Below are 25,581 nucleotides of genomic sequence, written 5' to 3'. Positions count from 1 at the left end.
CGCGCGTCCCCAGCCGCAAGGGCCGCCGGTCCGTCGGCGGCGCGGGGGCGGGCGGGCGGCCCGGGCCCGGACATAAGATGGCGGCGGCGTTGCTGGGGCGGCGGCGGCGGCGGTTGCGGCTGTCGCGGAGCGCGGGCGGTGCGCGGCTCTGCCCGGGCTCGCAGGGCGGATAGAGCGGGGCCGGCGCGGCGGAGCGGGGCCGCCATGGGCTCCCAGGTGCTGCAGATCCTGCGCCAGGGCGTGTGGGCGGCGCTGAGCGGCGGCTGGTACCAGGACCCGCACCAGGGCGCGGGGGTCAACGCGCTGCACCTCTACCTGTGGCTCTTCCTGCTCGGCTTCCCCTTCACCCTGTACATGGTGAGCGCGGCCCCGGCCTGTGCCGGGGGTCGGCCGGGCCTCGCGGGGCCGGAGGGCGGGGGGGGCAGGGCCGGGAGGGGCCGCCGCGCGCGCGCCCCCTGCCCGCGGCGCGGCCCCGCGAACGGCCCCGGGCCCTGCGGCCGCGCTCCCCATCGCCGGGAGCGGGCCCCGGCACATCGGCGGGCGGCCTTTCGGGGGCACCCACCCCTTACCGCGAGTCTGTGGGTGGGCGCCATCGGGGCGCGGTGGGGCTATAGGCGCTGGCGCTTTGCCTTCGTTTTTCTGTTTACTTTCCTTCGAAATTGGAAATAGCTCTGGCAGTTTCCGCTGCTGATCTCCTGGTAGGTCAGTAAAAAGCAGTTTCTACAGGAGCTGTCGGATTTAGCCGGTGTTTCTGTTTGGCAACAGTATCAGTTTCTGACTCTTGAGTCTGGTGGAGGGATGTGGATCCATAACCTAGAAGTTTTATTTGGATGTAGCGTGGTGTGCTGGCTGGCATTGTATCTGGTTTGTGTGTTAGCGACGAGAAGTTAGGCTGGCTTTTTTTTTGTTTGTGTCCAGATTCCAGTGCATATCATTTGTGAGAATTCCTGTCCTAAATATCTTTGCAACTGACATTTCAGTCAGGGCTTTTAAAACACTAACCTTTAAACCTAGAAACTTTCTTGACGTTTGGACTTGGGAACACATAGAGGAGTGGTGTGATCAGTTACAAGAAAAGGGGGCGGTTTCCTGTTGGCCAGTAGGTTTTTTTCCCTGTGTAAGCTGTGTTTAACTTATGAAATGCTAATTGTTTACTTTGGGTTTTTCAATAAGAAAAGTGTGATCATAACAATGTGTTTTGACCAGGTTTGTGCCTGTGAGGTAGAACATCGTTTACAAGATTACCAGCTGCTGTGACAACCTAAAGCAGAAGCTGCCTTGTGAAAATTGAGTTAGTGAGTGAAATGTTGGAGATAAAATCATATGCAAGTGCAGTTGCAGAAGTTGAGAGCTCTGAGGTCAGGCATTTGCTTTGTTTAAAAGCAGTTTGTGAGATTGCAGTATGAGACACTACATACTAAGAAATAGCTCATTTGGAAAAGGAGGTTACAACTTTATGGTTCTTAATTCGTATTACAGTGTCTTGGAAAAGGCGGCTCTAACACTTTTTGTTTGAAAACTTCTGAGCTGCTGGCAGGGAAACTGAAGTCTGAGGCAAATTGCTTTTAAAACTGAAGTTATGTGAGAACAGCTAGATAAAACTTTTAACTTAGCAGATATTTGTATGAGAACCATGAATCTGTATTTATTGAAATTTCTGCAGGGTATGGGGAGAAGAGACACCTTTAGGCTTCATATATAGCTTCACTTTTTTTCATAAAAGTACTGCTTTTCTGTTTTGATAGAAAAATACTTAATTGGTAGTGCCTTGCTGAGAAAGCTGGCCACACCTGTAGGAGAAGCTATCTCTTGCATGTACAGGAGGCTTTTGAAAGGGGACTGATCTATATTGCACATAGGTCTTTTGACAAATGGTAAATCTGGGCTAGTATTTGAGTCTCCTGCTGCTCTTAAAGCAGTAGGTAAACTTCAGTGTTTCTTAAATACTTTTTCCTGTGTAAAGGGAAAAACAGACAGCAGCAAGCTGCCTTGGGTTTTGTTGAGGTCAGGGAAATTCTCTTGCTTCATAGTTCTGGACAAGTTAAATATGCAACAAGTGCCAACTTCCCTGAGAATAAGTAGGGAGATTAGTCACAAGTTAAAGGAGATTGAATCATATTTGGCTCTTTTCCCTCTTTCCACCCTCTACAGTTTTCAGTGTTGTCTAGACATAAACTAAACAGGCAGAACTGTGTTGGTCATCTTAGCTCTTTAGCATGTGTTAAGCTCTTTTTCAGAATAAAAAGCAGTAAGTGTTGCATTGCTGTAGGACATACATAAATAAGCAGAAGACTTGCTTAAAAAGTCTTAGGTAATTGTAATCAGAATTCTGAGCATGGCTCACTGGTGTGTAGGAGGGAGTTTCTAAGCTAGCTTCAAGTGACTTGTTGCTGGCAGACAACCCTGTGTGTTTAAAAAATCAAGGTATATAGAAAGACTTAGACTGCTGACAGGTTTTATGTTACCTATAAGAGTTCCCCGTGTAAAGAATTACAAGATCATAGCATTGCTTTTGTGCATTGGATCAGTAATAACTGTAGTTTTTTCTAAGTTGTTTTGTAGCAAAGGCAAAAGTATCCCCTAAGAACTTTGTAGCTGGCTCTCAAGGCTGAATGCATTTAACAGTAGACTAATCACATTTTTCTCCCAAAATGTTATTTAACCTCCAACAGGAATAGAACACACTAGGATATTGGAGTTTAGGTGCACTAACTGCTTTAAGACTTGGTTTTCTGCACCCAACATTGCTACTTTTTTTTCTGTGTATTTGTTCTGTTGATCTGGTATTTTCAGAATGGAATCTGCTAATGGTTGTGGTCAGCAAATAATGCCATAAATCTGTGTTCCTTTGTATGTGTATGCCTGTGCTGGTGGGGTTGATGGATTTAATGTGTGGTACAAACTTACTGAAAAAATTAGCATTAGAATTCAGTAACCAGCCTTCCTTCCTTGGTGCCTTATCTGCCTTCTGAGTTTAAGCACGTGCAAGTGGACGTTGTAGCCTGTGTGAGGATGATGGGTGTATACCTAAATGTACCTATTTTGTCAATCTGGATACTTTTTTCTTGTGTATTTATACACTTAAACTGCGCTTGTTGGAAGTGTGGCAAAAATAAGTGTGTAGATAATGAAGGAGCTGGAGTCTAGAGTAAGATATGGCTGCTTTAGGGAAGCTGCTTGAGTCTGTGTTTTTGGATTTGTTACTTGGCAGTACATGTACAAAAATTCTGCTTTCTAGACTAGTGCGATCTATCCTGTTTGTGTATTTGTATTCAGTAACAGACTCAACTGTGCTTGTTGATGTGCCGTTCTGTTGTAAGAGCTGATCCCTGCTTTAATGCAAAATTGAAATCGGGAGAAGAAAATGTGCTTTCTCTATGGGGAAGCTGTCCAATCACTTTGTAAAATCTAGTGGTAGAGTCGAAAAAAATACCCTGAATGCAGAGGCCGATGTTATGCATCAGTGTTGCAGGGGGAGGGGAAAGCGAGGCGGCTGCCAAAGCGCTTCCCCTAGTCGGAATGCTGTTTCAGCCCCACCACGTGCGCATGAGGGGGTGAAGTCTTGGCTCTGGCACTTGTGGAATTTTGCCAGTGACTGAAGAGCAGCCAGGACTGTGCCTTGCTTGGGGTGATGGGCTCATATGTACCTACAGAACTTGTCTGTCAAAGTCGAGCTCGTTTAGACAACAGTTCACTTAACTTCCTGACTTGTGTACATAGTTATAGAAGTAGGTCACATAAGTGTAGCTTTATGTGGAAGTTTTTTCCACTGAAGTTTCTGAAATATGTCCTGTTTCTTAAACTAAGACTTTAAATAATTGAAATTTAATCTGTGATAGCTATCCCTGGTATGCCATATTGTCCAAAGACACTTGTAATTTCTTGGCTACTCAAGTTTCGGTTGTATGCTTTGAGGTTTCAGTCAAAAACTGGATAACTTGTAACTGAACTTTCTTCCAGATAATGGCTGTTCTTAAGGGCTCTGATTGTCCATGAGCAAGAATTGAGGACAAAATTATATCTGTTGTTTCCTGATTTTTCCTCTTTTCTTGTAAAACTACTTCTATAAAATACTGGGTTCAAAATACTTGTACTTTTAAGTCTTTTTACAAGATAGCTTACTTCTTAATGTTTAGTTGATAACACCTTTATGTAAGGATTTGCAATCTGGTTTGATGTTGAAAACTTAGCTGTTGAAAACACTCAGCAATGCATTTCTTTTTTTGAAAATAATCTGGCGTTTTTGTTACATCTCTGCAGCCTAGCTAAAGCTAGGTAATTGGGTAATCAGATTACGTAGGATCCATATAATGTTAGTTTCTTCATAAGGATGCTGTACAGCCTGTGATCATTGAAGTTTCCTTTGGTTCCTGGCACATATGTGCTGGAAACATTCATTTGAGATACAGTGACCTTCTGTAGTTTAAATGGAAGTATTTTAGTCCTGTAACTAATGGTGGGAGCTGTCTTTCCTATTTTGACCATTGGAATCTAGGAGTGCTTGAACCTTTTCCTACCTATCTTTTAGAAAAGGTGTGTTGTGATACAAGTGAGCTAATTTAACAGCCAGGAGGTTTCAGAAGAAATAGATAGTTCTCCTTAACTATGCATTCCTGTATTTTGCCTTTGTCCATATGTATGTCTTGCATTTGATAAGTTGACTTGAAAGATTTAAATTTAAAAGATAACTTGTGGGAAAGGTGGTAAAAGGTAGAAAATCAGTGTCCTTTCCTCTGTCCCCCGTATTTGAGAGTACTGCTCTGCTTCCCTTTCAGGCTCAGGGAAATAATTTCAGGTTGGAGTTTATCTAACAGTTGAGTTTGTTCAGTCATTAGATAAGTGAAATTTTCAACAGAACATAATTAAAAGCACACAGGTTTTATATGCTTCTTTGTAGCTGTATATTGTACAAGAGCTTCAGTTTTGGTGACTGCTGTGGAGTATGTTTTCTTTTGGTGCTAATGCAAGTGAATAGAAATGGACAGTAGAAAGGAGAGTTCTCTGAAATGCTGTTGCAGCTGTAGCCTTCTGGCCAACTGGTGTCTACTAACAAGCTCTAGCCTGGGGGTTTTAGTGTGCTGGGCTCAATTAAAATGCTTTAGTATTTGAAATTATTTTGATACTATTAAGATGTAACCTAGTGGGAAAGTTGTGTGATTTAGGTTTGTATTCCAGTCTTGAAGGTGGGTGTCATAACATAGGATGCTGGTGAGAAACATGTCTCTCCTCAAATGTGGTAAAATGCTGAGCACAGTTGGAAAATGGTAATCTCACTTGAACTTGCTTTGTTTTGTGGTGAGAAGACCCCAAATTTATGTTAAATGCTTCTAAGTTTGGCTAAGAAAAACAGAGAAGTTGCAAGTGGTTTAGCTTAGGCTGCAGTAAGTTTGCTCTTGAGGCTGTACTGCAGACAAGTTGCTGGTACCATGAGTGGCAATGCTGCACCACAGCATGATACTTGATGTCAAGTGTGTTCATATGGCAGACTAAGCTAGCTAAAATGCCCTCTATTCCAGAATATATGCTCTATTCTGAGATGGGTAGCTACTACAAATATGAAGAAGGAAAGATAGTCAGTTACCTTAGGGTTTGGGGTTTTTTATTTTCTGCAATCCTGTGAAAACAGGATATGAGGAAATATATGAATTCCTTGTTAGGTTTGCTGCAAGTTACATGAGGTGTTTTGCTTTTTTTCTCATGCTTGTTCTTAAAGCTTTCCTTTGAAAAACCGGATGTGTAGATTTTGCGAGATAAACTGGATATACTGTGACCTCACTGCTGACAGAGTAGAGGGGAGAAATTGATGAGCTCTCTAGATAGAAAAGTACAGGCATGTCTTTTATGGAGTAACTCTAGCTTTTGTTATCTGGCTTTAGTCTGACTCTCCTGGTAATGGCTTCTGAACACTGGGTATTGTTAAGGAGAGCAAAGTTGAAGCCATGTGTGATGGGGTAGCAGGCTGTCTTGCTGGTACAGGAAGCTCATGCATTTTTCCAAAGTTAACGAATGGGCTGGTCTTGCCTGCAGGGAACTGACTCTGAAGATTTTGGAAGCAGAAGCACCTAATTTCTTGAGGAAACCATTGTAGCATGGCTTCAGGGGTTTTAGGATTGCCATATCATTGTGCATCCTGTTCGCTTATTGATGCCAGTTTTAAGTAGCTTGGTTTCCTCTTTCTTCTTAGCTGGTGCTTGGTGAGTGAATCTCTGTTAATCATGATGTTGTCCAGCGCAGCATGCAAAATGAGACTTAGCAGACTTCAGCTTAGTTTGCCCGGCCTACTTCAAATATTACGTTCAGTGTTGACTTAGCTTGTTTTGGAGGAAAAGGTAGGTGTTGATGGTGGTTGTCAGACTGGACTTGTTTTGGAGGAATACATTGTTAAGTTACAAAGAGTCATCATGGTGATCAAAGTTCCAGGGACATTTTGAAGAGTCAGAAGGGGAAAATAAATAGAGAAAAAGAAAAGGAGGCATCTCTATTCAGCACATATGACTAAGTTGAGTCCTTTAAAATTGTTTGCCTGACTACTGTGGTTAGGTTATGCTACTTGAAATCCTTCTAAGATTCAGAGGAATAATTTTAGGTTGGAGATTGTTACATTGTGTAATGTTAGGCTATGTTGTCAGCCAGTCAATTATAAATGACTCAAAATGTTTCTATGCACTGGTTTAGAGAGTGCGTAGAAATGCTGTCTTCTACTCTGATCGTTTTTGTAACTCTGCAAGATGTTCCTGGGACTTGTTTATCGATGATGACTCTTCCCATGGTCTCTGTAGGGAGATACAAAAATGAGCTGGAATTGTCCTTCAGCCGTGAGGTCTAAAAAGACAGTTCATTTGTTCTACTCACTTACTACATTAAGATTAAAGCTGGATATCAGATGTGTAATTCTGGTTGTCATATGTCTGTGTGTATTTTTGTATTTTGGATGTATATCTCAAACTATGCCATGAGCAGGGGAAAGGGTAGTGGTGCAGTGAAATACTTCAGAACCTAAACTTTTGTTGCTTTTGTAAAGGAAATTGTCTGGTTTTGGATGAATACTGAGACTTAATATCTCATTTTGTTTAGTCACTGCCTAGAGAAATGGCCAAATTTAAAAACACAAATAAAGCATGTTTTAGGAGTGTGAAAGCATTGAGGTGAAATCTGAAGTATAACCAGTACTCTGAATCTGCTAAATAGCTGTCAGGCTGGACTCTATCAATACCTATTGCTGAAGAGATTGTTCTGTAAAAGCCTTATTTATCCCTGCAAGAGGTGCATGGCAGCTCTTAACTTTGAGTGGAATTTCAAATGTTGAATTCAGGATTGAGGGTATTTTTTAATGTGGCTTCTGGCCACCTTTCATACAGATGAAAAAATTTCTTCAGAATGTGCATTTGCTACCTTTCCATGGGTATACAATGATCTAGTGCAAAGCTTTGCTGCCTATGGTCTTGCAGGTTGTGTTCCTCTGTGCAGTGTTAGTCACACATGTAAGCAACCTCTTTACGTATGCAAATAGGAAACATTTTGGCTTTTGTGACTGATCAGTGTCTTGTCATGCAGCAGTTGCTGTTGAAAGCTGTCAAGCAAAGTCAAAACACCAGTGTTTGGTATCTAAGCAGGTTTTCTCCCATCCAGCCATGCTGTCAAACTTGCATCAAGTTTTTCTGAAATGGACTTGGTGCTGTGTACTAGCCCTGAAATAAGATCTCACCCCATGCTTGGTTGGTTTTTCATATGCTTAAAGTCTTACCATCTTTTTTTTGTTTTGTTTTTGTTTTTTTTTTTTACTCATAACAGTTAATAAAAAAATACTGGGTGTCAAACATGCTAGGTCTGTTTCCTAGTCTAAGTCTTGCATTGTAAAAATGTGGAAGAAAAGAATGAGACTTGAACGTGGTTCTCAAGCTTCAGTCAAATGAGTTTATTTAGCACAACGCTGTGGTGATTTAGTATCTTTGGTAGTCCAACTGTTTCTTTTTTCTGTGTTGCAAGACTTTTGGCATTTTTCACACAAAAACTGGCTGTAGGTAGTGTAACTTCCAGAATGATTGTGTTTTCTTATGAAACAAACTGTTAGAATGTAGATAGTGTTCTTATGGATATTCAACCTTGTGTTCATTAACTTTTTCTTACTTTTTTTTGAAAGGCTCTTCCTTCTTCCATGATGATAGTAGCTGTCTACTGCCCAGTGATAGCAGCTCTCTTTATCGTTTTGAAGATGGTGAATTACCGTTTGCACAGGGCACTGGATGAGGGAGAAATTGTGGAGAGGAATGCCAGTGAGCATATGGACAGAGGTGCAAAACCAGAACAAAGCAATGTTTCAGCCAAGAGGAAGGACAGCAATGGGCCCAGGTAAGTTGTCTGCAGATGTTTGCATACTGCTTCAAATGACTAACAGTCCTGTCTTCTTCAACTGTTTAACTGGACTGGTGATTGAGATTAAACACTGAGGAACACAGATAAAGACGTGTAGTTCTGAAACATGGTTTTAAGCCTGGTCTTGAAAAGCAGAATTATTTATGTATTAGGTTTGAAATGGTGGATTCATAGTAGTTTCCTAGTTCCTGCCCCAAAGGAGTTTAAGAACAATATTGAACATGCTATGACATGGAAACTATAGCATGGAAAATGTGAGCTGATTAGGTCACTAAATACTTAATGAACATAATTAGTACAAGTAATCTTATTTCAGTAGTAGATGTAGTATTAAAAATCTAGCTGTCAAAGACCACATACTACATGCTAATTCTTTTATCACCAGGAGGTGTGTCTGATTGGGTTTCAATTTTAGTGTTGCAAAAACAGAAGTCAGATACAATGCTTGATTCCAGTTATAGTCTTTTTAAGGAGAATGCTGTCCTGTGAATTTGGAAAGTCTGGAATTGCTCTGCTCAGTAATGAAGATTATGATTCTGAAGTACTGTCAATAGGAGGTGATTCCTTTCCAGAGATTGCCTTTGTAGCCAGTGTAAAAAAAACAGCAGAGGTTTTCCTCCTCTAACCATACTATTTGGAGAAAGAAGAGCAAAAGATGACTCATCAGCAAGGCCAGCTTAACCAGTTTGATCAGCCTCTGGATGTGTTATGAGCTCCAGTATCTAAGCGTCTGCCTGCCTTAAGTAATTGAGTCCATCTGAAAAGTTAAACTGTATGAAATAAATCAACCTTCAATTGTTAGCTTTTAGAGATGACTTTTCTCTTGTCTCTGAGTTTCCGGTACGAGTAGCCATGAGTAGTTTTCAAAGTGAGGTGATTTGTATGCTGTCCTGACTCATAAAAGGTTGTGCATCTTACTAAGGAAATGTAGTTGAAAGAAGCCTCTTGAGTCTGTTTATTGTGATGCTTTTAAAGAAAGGAAGTGTTAAATTGCTCTTTAAAATGCTAAGCCTAGAAGTAAAAGGACTTTCCCATGTATGTAGGGAGTAGCTTCTCATGGTCCTAGGTTCTTGTGTGTCTTCTCTCAGCTCGGGTATTGTAGGCAAAACCGGTGTCTTAGATTCCTCTACAGCTCATATACAGTAACTTCTTGTATCAATCTTTTATAAACCTGACCCTTTTTCCATGATGCGTTTGGCAACTGAAGCTGCTGAATTTAATTGTGACGCCGTTTAGATCACCCTATACCTTACTAAAACTGCACTGAGGTATTTTGGCAGACTGCTTCCCAAATTGTATCTTAATGCTTACTCTGCTTAATAAAATTCATGGAAGTAAACTAGTGGTCTGTTCTTTCTCATGCAACCTTGGTAATGCATGTTCTAGGTGTGACCTTTAGGCGTTTTGTCTGAGTGGTTTTTTTCTTTTTGTTTGGTGGTTTTGCCATGTAGCTTTTGCTTCCAAAACAGGGGCCCAAAGCTGGTAAGGGAAATTTCTACTAGTGTTGTGAACTACTTCTGGATGTTTCAGTTCTGTTTTGTCTAGGGAGCAGTTGACATGGGACGAGATACTACATTATAAGCATTGTGAGCTCAGAAGTAGAGGTTAGTTTGATGCTGTGTGTCCTGCTTGCCAACTAAAGTTTCATTAACTTTTATATGATCCTTGTTCCCACTTTCAGGTCTCTTAACTAGAACTGGGAACAAGGTCAATGCAGAAATTACGGAGTTACTATTTGGTAAGTGGGATGTACAGTATATACTAATCTTTGCCTGGAAGCTTACAAGAACTCTGGGGTAGCATTCAAACCAGTAGATGGAGATGGGATGTAGAATGAGTGTTTAATATTGAGCTGTAACCTTTTTAGTTAGTTAAATTGGAACACTAATAAAAACCCAAACCTGTTTGGGAAGAGAATGTGTATGTAGGGTTTTCTGATTTTTTTTAAACTCTGCTCCCCTAATACGTGGTGGATATAGGGGAGATCTGAGCAGAGGTACTATCTTAAGTATTTGCGTAATCAGAATGTTAGTTTTGATAGCTTAGGCTACAGCATGTGATACTGAATAAATATGTGTGTAGTTTGCAAAGCCATCCTAGAGTTTTTACCCTGCCACATAAACACTCATGGAGACCACTTTAGATACAAATCTTAGTATATTTGTAGGATTAAGCAGTGAGTGTGTTCAGGATTCTGTTTAGCTTCTAAGAACTGCTGTTCATTTTTTATGGAGATGTTTATCCTCAAAGTGGTGCCTTCAGGTATCTTAACAAGTTATGTGCTGTCATTTGTAGGCTTGCTCAAACTGCTCAGTTATCTTCAGCTAACTCTGGTTTGTGAATGGGGTTTTCTTTCCATGAAACTTTGGCATATTTAAGCAGAGAACAACTTACCGTTCCTTTTAGAATGCCTTGTTTATTTTTTGCTGTCCTCTTTCTAAAGCTGAAATTCTCTAGTTAATATTTTTGAAAGAAAGTCTTCATTTAGAGAAAGGAATGTGAGTTGCTGTTTTCATGCTTCAGGTGTTAGTATAGTAGTGTTTGTGTGAGGTTTCATGAAAGCGAGTAGAGGGTATACAGGCTCCTGGTCTTATAGAAATATAGAAGAAGCAGTGCAAGCATGATCTCTGTAGGGTATCAGTGGACCCACATAAATAATTTAAAACATTTAAATCAATCCTTGTTTTGGATATATGAATATGGCTGCTTGTCAATGGCTGTTATGGCTCATAGTATCATAAAGTGTTCATCTAGTGACACTGCTGTTCCTGATCTCTGTCAGCATGGAGGAACTGTATTAATGATGCTACATAAATTTCATGTGTACTTCTACCAAATAAAGCTAGTAGATGGAGAATGTTGCGTCTTTGAAGTATTTACAGTCTACTTAAATATGAGCAAGAAAAATAAAATTTTAAAAAGGCAGTCTCTAAAATTGTTGCCTTGCCTTTGCTATTTATTCTCCTTGTGGTTTTCTGTAGCTGGTGGACCTGTTCTTGATTTTGGAGTTAGTTTTTTATTTTTGGCTATCATAAATGACTCCAAGCTTGGAAGAAAATTTCTCTTAGTACTTGAATCTGTTATGATCTAGCATTTGCAGTACATACAGTGGTTCTTGGATATTTTGAGAACAGCCTCCTGACTAGTTACCCTACTCTTTTACTGGATGTTAAAGACAGATGATGACTTTAAAAAGAAAATAATAAAAATCTTCCTCTGCTTTGTCCAGAAATGAAAGTAAGCTATTCCAGGTTACCTCTTGAAGTTCTGATCTGCTTGTCAGATTTCTGTGGTCAATCAGCCTAGGTCAGCCTTTCAACTTGAATTCATGTAGACTTATGGCCTCTTCATGCTTTTTATTAGTCTCTGACATGCTGATGAGATATATATGTAGGTAGTAATTTTAATTCAGAGTTATTAATAATTAGAAACAGTAGTTTTCATTTGCTTTTATCATCTTTGAGTGCCTCTCTCACAGCAATCTTCTTTGCTGGATGTAATTTTTCAGTCTTCTTGATTGGTGTAGTAACTTCACTGCAGTTATTTTGTTTGCAAACTGCAAAGTGTAGCACTTGGTTTAAGGAATGAAGACACCAAACTGTAAGAAACAGATTGTAGAATTTCATATCAGGAAGGCCTGGCCACAGCACTAGCATCAAGTAGCTCCTAAAGAACTCTGGATGTTGCTAAAGTCCAGATACTTAGGCATACAGTGGTCAATCCTAGATACCTTTATTTCTTGCTTCTTCCTGCAGACTTTATTTGTTGATGTTTGTTACTAGCTTTTGTTCATCCATTGATTTGTTTGTGCTGTCAGAGAATATAGAAGCTGTGAGTGGCAGTGATGGATTTTGTTGTTGCTTATGCTGATATCTGATGGTTCAGTTTTAGTCAAAATTGCCGCCTTTGGCTAAATACCTGGTTCTATGCATGAAGGCTTATTTGCAATGACTTATTTTTCTACTTCATAGGGTGTACTTTAATCACAAACAGTGTTTCTTAATGAATTATTCAAACAGGAAAGGAATTTTATTTTTTTGTGAAAGGCATTCTATTGTATCTTCAGTTGTCATCGTAATGTACGCTGAACTTAAACATTGTGAGAATTTTTCTGTTTAGTCTTTAAATTCATGTTATGTCCTTATGTACTCTTAAAATGCATACAGAAGGCATACTTGGGCTGAAGCTGGTGCTGTATCTTCTAAAATTCATTTTCCGTACCTGCCTTAGTGTAATTGATAATACTAGATCAGAGAGGTCTCTGTAAACAGACATCTCCAAGAGTGTGCCTCTCTCATTGCTGAGCTGTAACAAAATAGTCGCTTCTCACTTTTTTAATTTGCTGGAGTTGGACCATAGTTATTCTGCTAACTAATGGCTAGTTGTCTTTTAAGTTAACTTATTTTTACTAAAGGAATGTATTCCTAACTTCAAACTGTCCTTTTTTTGGTCACCTCTGATGGAGGAAAAATCATGTGCCTGTTATCTAGAGTGATCCCTGAGGCTGTGCCTTTACACCTCTCCAAGATGACAACAGCTTGACATGTTGTGCTGCAGGATGAATCATGTGTTGGGTCCTTTAGTGTACAGACAGTCTGTTTACAAGATCCTTGATTGGTGTCCAGATATTTGAAAATTATTAGTCATAGACTATGCTGAGATTGAAGAGGCCCATCAGGATCATCGATTCCAATTCCTGGCCCTGTGCAGGCCACGCTTATTAAGTGTCTTACTGGGTAAGACTTTCCTGTAAGACTAGTTGTCTATTAAGTAGGTCCTGCAGTGCTTCTGTCCACTTTTGTCCCGTCTTCAGAGGCCCTTTGTCTTTAGTGTATTTTATCTTTTGGGAAGCTGTTGTTTATATTTGGGAAGAAGCAGAGAGGATCAGCGTCAAATTACTCTGCAGTTACTTCTGTTTAGAAGTCTCCTGGATGAAGGTGCTTGAAGAGAACTATAATGGGATGGGAAAAAGATGCCTCAACTGCTTCCTCTTTGTGATTAACAATCAGTGCTGGGTTGGATCCTTGTGTTCTAGTGCTCAACTTACTTCAAGCCCTATTGTCCTAATAGATGAATCCAACTTGCTTTTGTTTCATGAATTGTCTGCCTTTGACAAACTGAATTATGTTGAATTACAATATGATGGTATTGCTCTAGGAAATACTTTCAAACCAATAGTTATTAATCCTGAAAGGGTTTCACTAGAATGCAATGATGTATATTTGTACCTCAAAATGTTTCTTGGTAGGGACTGTAAAGTTTCCAAAGGCAAGTTATTTTTGAGTAGGAAGATGTGGTTTGCATCCGTGGGAGAGATACCATGGGCCTGTATGTCTCTGCCTGTTAAAAAATTTTCTCATGTGGCTTTTTTCATTAGCCATCCTTGCTTTTGCTCCCAGATTCAGTCTAAGGAAAAGACCAGGAGTCCTTTCCATGCTCTGAGTCCTATGTATTATATTTTTTGGTTGCTGAATTTTTGGGTGTTAGAGTTGAACAGCTGATCCAAAAGTTCCATGTGTGCACATGAGGGAGAATTTAATGTGTCAGCTTTTTGGAATGCCTTATAGCACCGAAGTCTTCAGTTTGTGTTGTCTGGTGACAGTGGCCTTGTGGCGGCAGTTTGTGACAGTGTGTAGTGCTCTGGCTCAGACTGAGCTTGCTGTGTCAGGCAGCCAGTGTTCATCCAAGATATGGGGATGTATTTGAGCCCCTGATTTTTGAGAAGGGAAAATATATTTTGAATATGCATTCAGCACAGACAAACTGTTGTTTAACTGGTGGGATAATATGTGTTGGGTTTTTTTTAATGTTTCTCTCAGTGACCCTGGCGGAGGGATTGAGATGTCAGAGTTCATACGAGAAGCAACTCCTCCTGTTGGCTGTAGTTCACGCAATTCTTATGCTGGGATAGATCCAAACAACCAGGTAAGAAATAAAGCTACTGCAATTGTTACTTTAGTATTGCTGGCTTTGCAGTAGGTAACCTCTTCCTATTGCTTTGTGGGTTTTGTTTTTTTTTTGTAAATTATATTAAACAATTTTCCTTTCTGTATGGAACTGCTTTATTAGGAAGACATTGCATTCTCGCAGCAGCATAGCTCTCATCCCATTTTGTACTTAAATTAGAAATGGCTGGATTTTGAAAGGGAACCTCCTGTCTCATCAGAAAGTTTTCCCTTTTGTTCAGTTAGCTTTCTTCTGATGTAAGAAATCAAAACGGCTCAGAGTATGGTGAGCTAAATACTAAGAACCCGCTGTGGTGGGATTCCCTTGTCCCTTTGGGTATCTGTGAGCCATTAGATAGCTCAAGCTGTATCTCGGTACTTATGTTCTAACTTGTGTCTTCTTTCCTTTCGTTTTTTTTTTTTTTTTTGTTCTGTCATTTAAAGCTTAATTGGTAAATTTTCAAAAAGGTTAGTTTCCTAAAGTATAAAGAAAGATAAACTGCTAGAAATGGGAAAACTAAAACTGTTTGGTTTTTTTGCCTGTCCTTTGCAAGATCTTCACTTTCTTGATTCTTCAGCAGGGTTGGGAAGAAAGCAATAAATAGGAACTCCTGCCAGATGGAAGTGCTGAAGAACAGGGCTTTATTACATTTTAATGTAACTTCTTTATGCTCTAGTTGCCTTGAATTTCACTGGGGAAGTTGCTGTGTGTCTGTATTATGTCTATGAAGTTTAAGTGTTCAAATTCCATAGCGTTGGATGTGCTGTTCCTTCTGTGTTTGGCTTGTGACATTTAGCTGCTTGTGGCTAGTTTTTTATCAACCCTTCATGAGGACAAGTAGATGAACTGGCCAGGATGTACAGTTATATTGATAATGAGCAATGCAGCATCATGGTAAAGGCACAGAACCTGTCTGCAAATTACATGGAAGTCCTTGGCATGGTATTACAATATCAGGTTCTTCTAATTAGCTCTCTGAGCAAGCAGTAGATAATGAAGTGCAGTGGTATGCTAATGTTGGTGTTTTATCTGAATCATGCTGAGTTATGCAGCATAGATACTCCTAAGAGATTTGCCTTCCTTTAAAAGAGAAGGCATTTGCTGGTGTTCAAAGGAATAGGAAGTCATGGTCCATGTAGGAAGATAGAAACATGATGCCCAGACTAGTTCTTTGGCTGGTCTTTGAAAAAAAATATGTTCCAAACATAGCAATTTTAATATTAGTGCACGTGAAGAAGTTCAAGCTACTGTGAAAGAAAGTATAGCATTTAGAATGTATTTGTCCTAATAAAATTAGTATTCACTGGTTCCCTGTGATTGAATGTGCAGCATCAAAAGAGAACATGAACAGTAAGCATCTTGAGTTATGTTCAGGTTTTGTGTGTGAAATGGCTTTTCTGTGATGATGCATTTGTATTCAGTGACAGCATTCATCAAAGCATATTATTGAATGGAAAAATGTTGAAGCATGACAAAATGAGTAACTAAAAGTGTGTGTGACAATGCTGTGAAAAAGATTTATTAAACAAGCTCTTAGCTGCTTTTTCACATTACACATAAAGCCATTGTTCAGGTTACCTGAAATTGCTGTGCTTACAGAAAAGAATTAGTGGAATTATGCTCTTTGTCCCAGAGTAATTTTAACTAGGAATTTTTGGAAAACAGCATCCTAGTAAGTATGTATGTGTCAGTTAAAGGGCCATAATTTTTATGTATTTTAGGTTCAGATTTTGCCTTTGAGTGCTCTTCCTCCATCTTATTTCTGAGTCATTTAATTATCTGATGCATTCATTGTTGTATTTTATTTATAGTTGAGAGGTAGTATTGAAAATGTTATTGAAGGAAAGACCAAATTCTCTTTAGCATCTTTGCAAAGTAATCTACAATGGGTTATAGGATACATTTAGAAAGATAGATTGCAAACTTAAATGGTGGGGGTTTTTTTGTATGAGGAGGTACCATGCCTGCTGGTTTGCCATTGAATGTGAAATTAACTGGAAAAATGCATATCTCTTCACATGAGAGCAGTTTTTGTATTTAGCTTGGTGTTTACTGTGTTGATCAGGTAAGTTTAAGACTAAGATTGTATTTTCTTAAAGGATTTTGGGCAACCAGGATCACTGCATTAAATGTTTAGTTTTACAACAGCAGTTATTAGTGTAGCACTGCACTTTGTTGCCACATTAAGTAAGGGGAATTCCTAGATTAGAAACTTTTGAAAATCAGCATAGTAATGTCTCCATGGATACTGACTTTTGAATGGAATAATGCTGTGATGCAGTTGGATGTCTAGTTTACATAACTTTTCATCTCTTTGCAGTGGAAAGATAATCAGAATTTTATAGCACTGTGCTGCTGGATTAAAAACCTCTCCTGATTGTATAGGCAAATGCATGTGTTGCAGTAATAGGAAATAACAGTTGTTTATTTACTGAAAGTGTATTGCTTTTTACATAATCACGTGTTTCTAGGTTGGATCTGGATTATCTCGTCTGGGAACAGCGGCAACCATCAAAGGTGAGATGTTTAGCTACTTAAATTACTTTGCAGAAACACTTCAAATCACTACTGTTTCCTGTGTTGCTTCCAAATACTGTTTACCTTAGTCATCTTGATTTTTTTTATTTTTTTTTCTTTTTTGAGAAAAATACAGCATTTACTAGTTGGGGGAAGTCTTCTTTGGACATGCAAATTATATGACCAAAACATGAGGAGAGAATATTCTGGGGCCCATATTCTACTTCCTGTATAATGACAGGTTTTCCCTTTGCCTATAAAATGCAGAGCCAAAAGTTTGGTTGGGGTAGACTTTTCTCTACTCTTTTGAGTTCAGTGCAACCAATTACCCTTCTGATATTGCATATCAATGACTTGATTACCTCTCATTGCTTGACATCTAGCTGAAGTATTTTCCAGCCCTTGTGAGCTCCTCTTAGATGAAATTTTGTGTATTACTAATATATTCTTGTAAATTTATCCAGCCAATAATAAGGCAAAAAAAGTTGAATGCAGATTTTTGTCACCTTGATTTTTTTTCTCCTTGCTTTTCTGACCATTACAAGTATTTTCTTGGTCTACCCCTCTTTTTCTTATGGACAGCCATGCAAAAAGAAATATTCCAATAGATAAACCTTTAAGAGAATTTTTTTTTTTTGGCCATTGTTCTGTGGAAGATAAGAAATACAGTAGACAATACTTGTATCTAAAAGAAATCTTGGGTTATTGTATTTATGTAATTATTGCTACTTAGCTATAAATGAAGAAATACAAGCAACAGTTTTTCATGACAAGTGAGAAGGTAGATTTATGTGTTTAAACTTTGAGCACTAGTACTCTTATTTCTTAAAATTTGCAGGTGATACAGACACTGCTAAGACCTCTGATGATATCAGTTTGAGTCTTGGCCAGAGTTCTAGCCTATGTAAAGAAGGGAGTGAAGAACAAGGTAAAATTTCTTCTTCTCCATATTTAAACATGGTATTTTGTTACCAAAGACCCTTTGCTTAATATGCTAAATAAGTTCATGCAGTTTGTTGATACCCTTTCTTAGACTCTATCTTGAAGTTCCATGTTTCGTTTCTTAATTAGTCAAGCTTCTGAGAAGTGTAATTTGAATGCTTATAACTTTATACTTTGACTGTGTATTCCTTGTTCTGATACCGTCCAGATGGTAATCAATGTTTACTGTCACCTTACTGCTGAAAGATAGCTAACTTACATTTCTTTGGACAGTGTCTCTTAGACTACAGGTGGCCTGGAGTTAATGGACTTCACTGTAGACTAATTTACTTTCTTTACAAGTACAGATAAATATAAATGTGGTGGGCTTTTCTATAAAGTAAATAACTCCATACAGAGCTCTGTGTTCTAACAGCTGCAGACTGCTTCCAAGTTGCAAGTTATCAGAGCTTGGTGAATTTTTTAAAATTTTTTTTTCTAATACATAAGGAAACTGTTGCTCATGTTCTGAAACAAAACAGGACAATTTTTCATTGAGCTTCATTGCCAGGGAAAGACCTGCTCAGACTAAAACAGAATATAAAAACAAAAGTAAATCGTTATTTGCTGATTTTTGAGTACCTGGTGATTAGGAGGAAGTTAACTCTGAGAATACCAGCTCTCATTTTTGCCAGTCTAATCACTAATCGGTGATTGGAACCTTTAGATGGATGATTCAATCACTACTCTGTGATTCAGTGCAGAAAGTGTGTTTGAAATGGAGCATCACAGGTGGTCATGCTGTTGTAATAGGCAGCAGGGTTCTGCTACTTTCAGCTGAGTAGTCTTAACTGTGAAGTCTCTTAAGTGGCATGTGTTTAAATATCCTCTACTGAAATTTAACAACTGTAGAAACTTAACTTGGCCTCCAGATCTTCTATTTTTAGTGACAGTAGCAAAAGGGAAAGTAGCCTGGCTTTTAGTACTGCCTGCAGATGGACACTTTTACAGGGGGACTACTTGTGATGGGTAACAGGAATGATTGTGTTAACTAAGAGCTGACAGTCAATACTCATGATTTGCTTTAACAGCAAAAACCGCCTCTTCTTATTTTATTTTTTTTTTAGAGGTAGTAAAACTCAGTGATTTCATAGGGAGTTTCACTACAGTACAGAAAGACCTGTGACAGTGCTAGCTGTGAGCTTGCTTGGTATCTGTTAGGAAATACCATTTTTGTTGGGTTTTTGGTGACTTCAGAGTTAATGGGGTTTACTGTGTTTTCATTAATAACTTTAAAGTTTATGTTTCCTGCATGTAGGAACCACAACAAAAGGCAAGGTACTCTTTTATAATTAAGAAACTTCAGGATATGTAAAAATATAAAGGTAGAGACATAAGCAATAGAGGAAGTTGGGGACTTGTCAGAATTGCCTTGTCCTATTAGTTTCTAGGGATGAGCTGGTATTGATAGTTTTTTTTTATTAGAAAAAAGCCTGTCAGGTTTGCCCAAATGTTATAAAATACTTTTAAATGGTAATATGATGATTTCATAGTACTTGCAGTTGGGTTTTTCAGCTCATTTACTTTGTCTGTTATAAACAGTTTTAAAGCAAACTGTAACTTACATGAACATTCTACATGAATATTTCTAAATATGTACTTAAACAGATTTGGCAACTGATCGGAAGCTTTTTCGTCTGGTGTCGAACGACTCGTTTGTCTCCATCCAACCTTCGTTGTCCTCTGGACAGGATTTGCCAAGGGACAGCAGTGACAAAGTGTGCCTCTCGAACAACCAGCTTGTGGACCAGTCTAAAAACAGTGCATGTGACACAGAAGTAGCTTCCCTGGTAACTCTGCATTCTCATTCCTACAGAAAGGATCATAGACCACGAGGTGTACCAAGGACTTCTAGTTCTGCTGTTGCTTTTCCAGATGCTTCACTAAATGACTTCCCCCTTTATCAGCAAAAACGAGGACTTGATCCTGTCAGTGAGTTAGAAGCTTCCAAGCCCCCTTCTGGATCCCGAGAGTCTTTGGGTGAGAACTCTTGCATTTCAGGAGTTTTTCAATTAGATGACATTCTGAAAAGTAGCAGCCCTCAGCCATTGACTAAGAGTGGGAAGAGCAAATCCTTGAAAGCAGACAAAAGTATGGACAGCCTGAGAAGCCTGAGTACTAGAAGCAGTGGTTCAACAGAAAGTTACTGCAGCGGGACTGATCGTGACACCAACAGTACCATCAGTAGCTATAAAAGTGAACACACTAGCTCAACGCATATAGAAAGTGTGTTGTCAGAGCACGAAGAGGAGTCTCCTAGAGAAGAGAAAAAGGATGGTAAGAAAAAAGACTGTGGTGTTGACTCAGAGGATGAAAGTAGTTCTACTACTGACAAAAGGACTAGTAGCGAAAGGACTGCTGTGGAAGTGAGTCCTCTGGGTGGTGTTCAAGTGGTGAAGGGTTCTCATGCATCTGATGAGATGCATGGCCAGAAAGGTCTTGGTGCCTCTGCTTCAGAAGAGGCCAATAAGAACCCACACGCCAATGAATTGACTACACAAGCTGACAGGCCGCATGGGAAGGCTGCTGAACAAAGAGATGAGCAGAGTGAGAAGCTAGCTGTGTTGGTAGATTCAAGAGCTTCTAAAGAAACTAGTGGAAAACAAAAAGAAGGAGATGTTCGACCAAAATCTTCTAGTTTAATACATCGAACAGCCTCTACCCACAAGTCCAGCCGGAGAAGGACAGGAAAAAAGCGGGCTAGTAGCTTTGATTCAAGTCGGCACAGGGAATATGTTTCCTTCCGAGGTGTATCTGGTACTAAACCTCACAGTGCTGTGTTTTGTCACGATGAGGACTCCAGTGATCAAAGTGACTTGAGCAGGACATCAAGCATGCAGTCAGCTCACCAGTTCAGCAGTGATAGCTCTTCCAGCACCACCTCCCATTCATGCCAGTCTCCTGAGGGAAAATACAGTGCTTTAAAGACCAAATATGTTTCTAAAGACCGTGGGGGCATAGACTCTGAAAATGCTCACAAAACCCATGTAAGCTCTGAAGGAATTAGCAAAAAAAGATCTACACGACGGACTTCTAGCACAAACAGTGCCAAGAATCGTGCCAGAGTGTTAAGCCTGGACAGTGGTACTGTAGCTTGTTTAAATGACCCAAATAGTTTAATGGCACCAGGTAACATAAAACAGTTAACCACTTCAAAATCTGATTTGGAAGCCAAAGAAGGAGAGGTGCTAGATGAGCTATCTCTGTTGGGAAGGGCTTCACACTTAGAGTCAGTGACTCGTTCTAGGAATAGCTTACCAAGCCAGGGTACATTTCCTGAAGGGGAAGACCAAGAATCAGCAAGTGGAGGTAAGTAAATGACCTGCCAGAAGTACCTTGTTGTATTTTGTTAATGAGTCTTGTATCTGTGACTTAAATTAAAACTATACTTAACCACCCTCCTTGTTTCTGGGTTCTTGCCCAGTAAAACTGAAAAAGCATTTCCTTAATAATCTCTTGGAAGATCTACTGAAATGGATCTTGAATCCAAACAGCTTTTACAACATCTGTAAGTAGAGGTGTTAGGGGTTTGTTACCAGCAGTCTTCATTAGAGCTGTATCTTAAAACTATTACTTGTAATCAGATACAACCTGCTCCATTGTACTGAGTAGTGCAAACAACTGCAGTCTATCTGGCATGGCTTGAGGTGGTATCAAGAAATAAAACCAATCCCAAACCCTTGCCATGTTGCCTTTAATTGTGATTCTTACAGTGGTCTGCTTACTAAGCTGAATTCTCCGAGGGATTTGATTTTTGCTTAGCCTTGCCATTGCTGGCTAGACAGTCTTTTTTACTTTAGGTTTTTGGGGCTTTTTTGTCTTAATTTTGTGAACACAATAACCTTCCCATGCTGGAGGGGAGTGTGGTTTCCTTTTACTTTCCCTAACTATTGTTTTGCTTGGTGTAATGTGAACAAGAAACTACCTAGAGTAGCTCTTACTAGTAGTGGCATTTAAAACAAAAATGGAGCTCTTAATTTTTTTGTTTTGTTTTTTTGTCTATTGCTTGTAATGTTTGTTTCTTTTCTTGGTTAACTATATTGACTGCCTTAACTGGAAGGCTTCTTGTGTCAAGGTAGATAAGTGTCTTTAAAATACATTTTCAGAACAGTATGAGGTTGCTAATTAACTCAGTTTTACTTATGAAGCTTTCAGAGGCCAATACCTACCCCATGATCTGGATCTTTACATCTAGGTGGACAGACCCTTCATAAAATTGTTTTTTATATCAAGACAGGTATTTTTAACAAACTATAGCAAATTTGACTATTCCTATTATATAGACTGCCTAAACAAAATATAGTGATTGATCTTAAAAAGACATTTCCAACCCACTGTGAGATAAGATGTATGACCAATAGTGGAGTTTTCTTTGAGTTTTCTTTGGAGTTTTTTTTGGAGAGTCTTTTGGTTTTTTGTGGTGTGTCCCCCAATATTAATAAAAGAACTATAAAAATCAGTGCAGTTAATGTCTGGGGAGGAAAAGAAAATGTGCCACACTGAAATTCAGCTGTATATTGATTATTGATCAAATTTGACTGGTTTATGATTAGTTTAGACTTATTTATATGCCTTCACTTCACTAATGTATGCAGATTTGTTCTTTTTTTTTTTTTTTTTTACTCCATCTGTTATTCCTAGCAACAGATTTTTTCAGTAGCTTTAATAAAAGTCAAAGTTGCTTTTCTAGTACTAACTCCACAAGCTAAAAACTCAATACACATTCTTCCTAAGGCCTTGTTTAAGTGACAGCTCTTCATGTCTACTGAGAGTAATTTGACTAATAAAAGGTCTACTTTATGTATTTACTATTTTGACTCTATGCTTTCCTTAGCACGAAATTTGATTTAATTTTGTTTTGTGTTACTACTGCTTAAAGCTGTTAGGATTCTCCCTTTATGTGCAAAGGAGGATTTACATACCTTACCTTGCAGAATATGTCAGTCTTTATGTGTGCTTACTACTTATCCATAGTATGAAAGAATTAATTGAAGACAGATGCTGAATATTATGAAATATTTTGATTGCTCTTTTGAAAAGGTTTGTCTTCCCCACCATTTCACTCAACACATTTCAAAGGAGTCTTAAAGGTACAAATCTGTAGAAGCTTAAGCAGGAAAGGCTTACTGTTCTTGCTGGCCTGATCCATTTTCACTTTAAAATTTTACATGCTGGTCATTTTGAAGTTGTTAGTATTTTTAGTAAGTGGCAAGTACCCAAGTACTTCTCTGTGGGTTCCAGGCTCTCTTTAAGAAGCAATCTGGAATCAAGTTCTCCAGATCTGGTGACCTGGTATGGTTAATAACACTAGATGCATATTGTTTCTTCCTACTAAGACAAAAGGAAGTATTTGCTTTATGATTGTAAGAAATGACTGTCATTCTGATTTGTTTGGTTGTTTTTTTTTTTAAAGCAGAACAAAATTATTACTTATTTTTCTTTATCACTACTTAAATATTTATTCAGTCTTGTCTGCACCAAGGTAGTAATTACATTGCACTTATCTGTTCATGATCAATCTGAGTAGTTCTTTCATAGTGTCCTTCTTTACTGTTTTTTCTCTTGTGTGGGTTTGTTGGGATTTTCCCCAAAAATTTATAGCTTATATTACAAGTTTTGTAACATCTGTATCTTTAATTGTGGCTTCCTTCTTAAGGCTTACCCATGACTAATAGAAATGAGAGAAAATGCTGTAACTCTTTAGAAACTAAGTGCTTTATATCCAGTATTTCTTACTACTGAGATGTCTTCACCTTTTGGGAGGTTTTTCAATACATACATGTGTAATATAAGTACATGTTGTGTGTGCGTATATATGTATAGCATTTTTCGACAAAATTAAGAAATTTTATTAACTTGTTGCAGGTGAATTACAGAATAAACTTGGTTTGGATTTTCATAAGATCAGGGGATATTGGTTGGATGTGATTTTTAGGAGTAGTCTGGTCCAACCTCATGCTGAAGAATTATTTTATAATTTATATATATATATTTAAATGTTTGTGATTGCTTATGATAACTTGCTGAAACAAATTATTAACAGATGCACACTGGATAACTAAAATACTGATATTAATACCACCTCCTCTTTTCAGTCAGCAGCTTTCAGTTCCTGTTTTTTAAATATGACTTAAATCAGTAATTTCAACTTCATTTTATCCTTCAGTTTTTAGAGACTAGAAGTACATTCTTGTGTAACTGCTAAAATGTGTTTTGTAATGGATATGGCCTTCACTAATCTTCCACTAAGCAGGATGTTGTACCAACTTGTACATATTTCACTTCTGCAGATCCAACTTAGTAGTTTCATTTCTATATTATTATGCCAGGAAGTGGTGGATGACTCACTTGCTGTGAAGGTAGTATGTGCACTTGAATAGAAATTGCAATTCATTAAAAAGCAGAGAAACAGCATCTGAAAATTCTGAAATTTAAGTGTATGCAGTGGATGTGTAACAAAAAATGGAAGATGTCTTACAGTAGTTATCCTTGTTCAACTGTTCTGACTCCAAAAGCAGCTACTGAATTGATGAGTCATGGGTTAGTTGAAGTTGCTCTGCTGTCTAGTGATGTTCTGGAAATACCCCCTTTGCACTGACCTGTGCCTGGTTTGTGTCAGATGTGTGCTGTTTCTGGATTGCTGTTTGTAACCATTTAAAGAACCACCATAATGCTGTATATAACACAGCGATGTTTTGTAAAACTTAAGCTGGGCTGAAAAGTCAAGTGTTTTCTCCAGTTCTATATTAACTGTAAAAGATGTGCCCTTTAAGTTGCTGCTCTGTTTTACAGCTTGCTGCGATTTGAATTTTATTTCCTTTCAGTTCTTGAGATACATACAATTTTGTAAATAAAGCTGCATGTAATGTGATGCATTTTTCCTTCTGTATGTTGCATAGCAATACTGAAGTAACAGCTCATACTGTTTTCTGTGTTTTGAGGTCTGCAGTACATCTCTACAGGCAGGCAAGATAGGGCTTTGTGAGTTTGGATTCATCTTGTGTTTCATATGATACATGGAAACCTGTTCACCTCTTCAGTCTGTGTGTATTTGTACATATATGCTTAGCATGTCTGTCTCCAATTATTAAAATTCTGTTACTCAGCCAATGGTCATGGCAGCTGCTAGCAATATATTACTTTTCTCCTACTATGCTGATGTTGCACATGGTCTATGTCATGACTTGATTCTGCGAAACATTCCTGTTTTGCAGACCTGTTCCATGCTTCTGATGGCTTTAGTTTTTGCTACATTTTCCTGCAGATAGAATGAATATATATAATTATAAAAGGTGGGGCTTCTGGTGCATCTGCCAGTTCATTCTCAAACTACTAAACCTAACAGTTTTGCCTGAGAAATTAGAGTTTAGAAATGGTATAAACTGAAAAATGTGTAAAGTTCCTGTGCTTGGGTTGTGTCTGCATATTGGCTGTCGCTCTTCATGTATTCAGCAGAACCCTGCTGTAACTGGACCCAGGTAAGCAGATCAGCAGTGGAAAGGGCTCTCTTCTATAACTATTTTACTGTACTGTCACAGCTTTTGTGTGTGGAGGTTGAGTTTTACAGAATTCCCTCTGGTATTGGATATCTTGTTGTCTCAGTAGAGGTCAGACTGCTACCTTAAAACACTTCAAGGTGTAGACAGTGTTAGGAATGATATATGAGGCTGCTGTGGAATTTCTGCAGTTCTGGAACTTACCAATGAAATGAAACTTGGAGTAAGTCTTGCATCTATTAATTGTTGTATGACTTCCTGGTAAAGC

At 38.8% G+C, this 25,581-nt stretch overlaps 1 protein-coding gene across 8 annotated transcripts in view; it reads left to right on the top strand.

The window, feature by feature from the left end:
• The window catches only part of PCNX1 (pecanex 1), an 89,409-nt gene continuing 63,828 nt past the window's right edge, over nucleotides 1-25,581 (top strand). For 7 of the 8 annotated variants that reach the window (XM_066321324.1, XM_066321323.1, XM_066321318.1 and 4 more), the window contains exons 1-6: nucleotides 1-357; nucleotides 8,141-8,349; nucleotides 14,193-14,298; nucleotides 16,791-16,836; nucleotides 17,675-17,764; nucleotides 19,426-21,126. In XM_066321324.1, coding sequence (XP_066177421.1) covers nucleotides 205-357; nucleotides 8,141-8,349; nucleotides 14,193-14,298; nucleotides 16,791-16,836; nucleotides 17,675-17,764; nucleotides 19,426-21,126 — 2,305 coding nt within the window. In that variant the 5' untranslated portion in view covers nucleotides 1-204. Of the gene's footprint in view, nucleotides 358-8,140; nucleotides 8,350-10,054; nucleotides 10,112-14,192; nucleotides 14,299-16,790; nucleotides 16,837-17,674; nucleotides 17,765-19,425; nucleotides 21,127-25,581 lie in introns of those variants that run through there. The other variant, XM_066321325.1, reaches the window with a different exon arrangement.

Source organism: Sylvia atricapilla, chromosome 6 (genome assembly GCF_009819655.1).
Source record: "Sylvia atricapilla isolate bSylAtr1 chromosome 6, bSylAtr1.pri, whole genome shotgun sequence".
Lineage (NCBI taxonomy): Eukaryota > Metazoa > Chordata > Aves > Passeriformes > Sylviidae > Sylvia > Sylvia atricapilla.
This window is presented reverse-complemented; position numbering and strand designations above follow the sequence as displayed.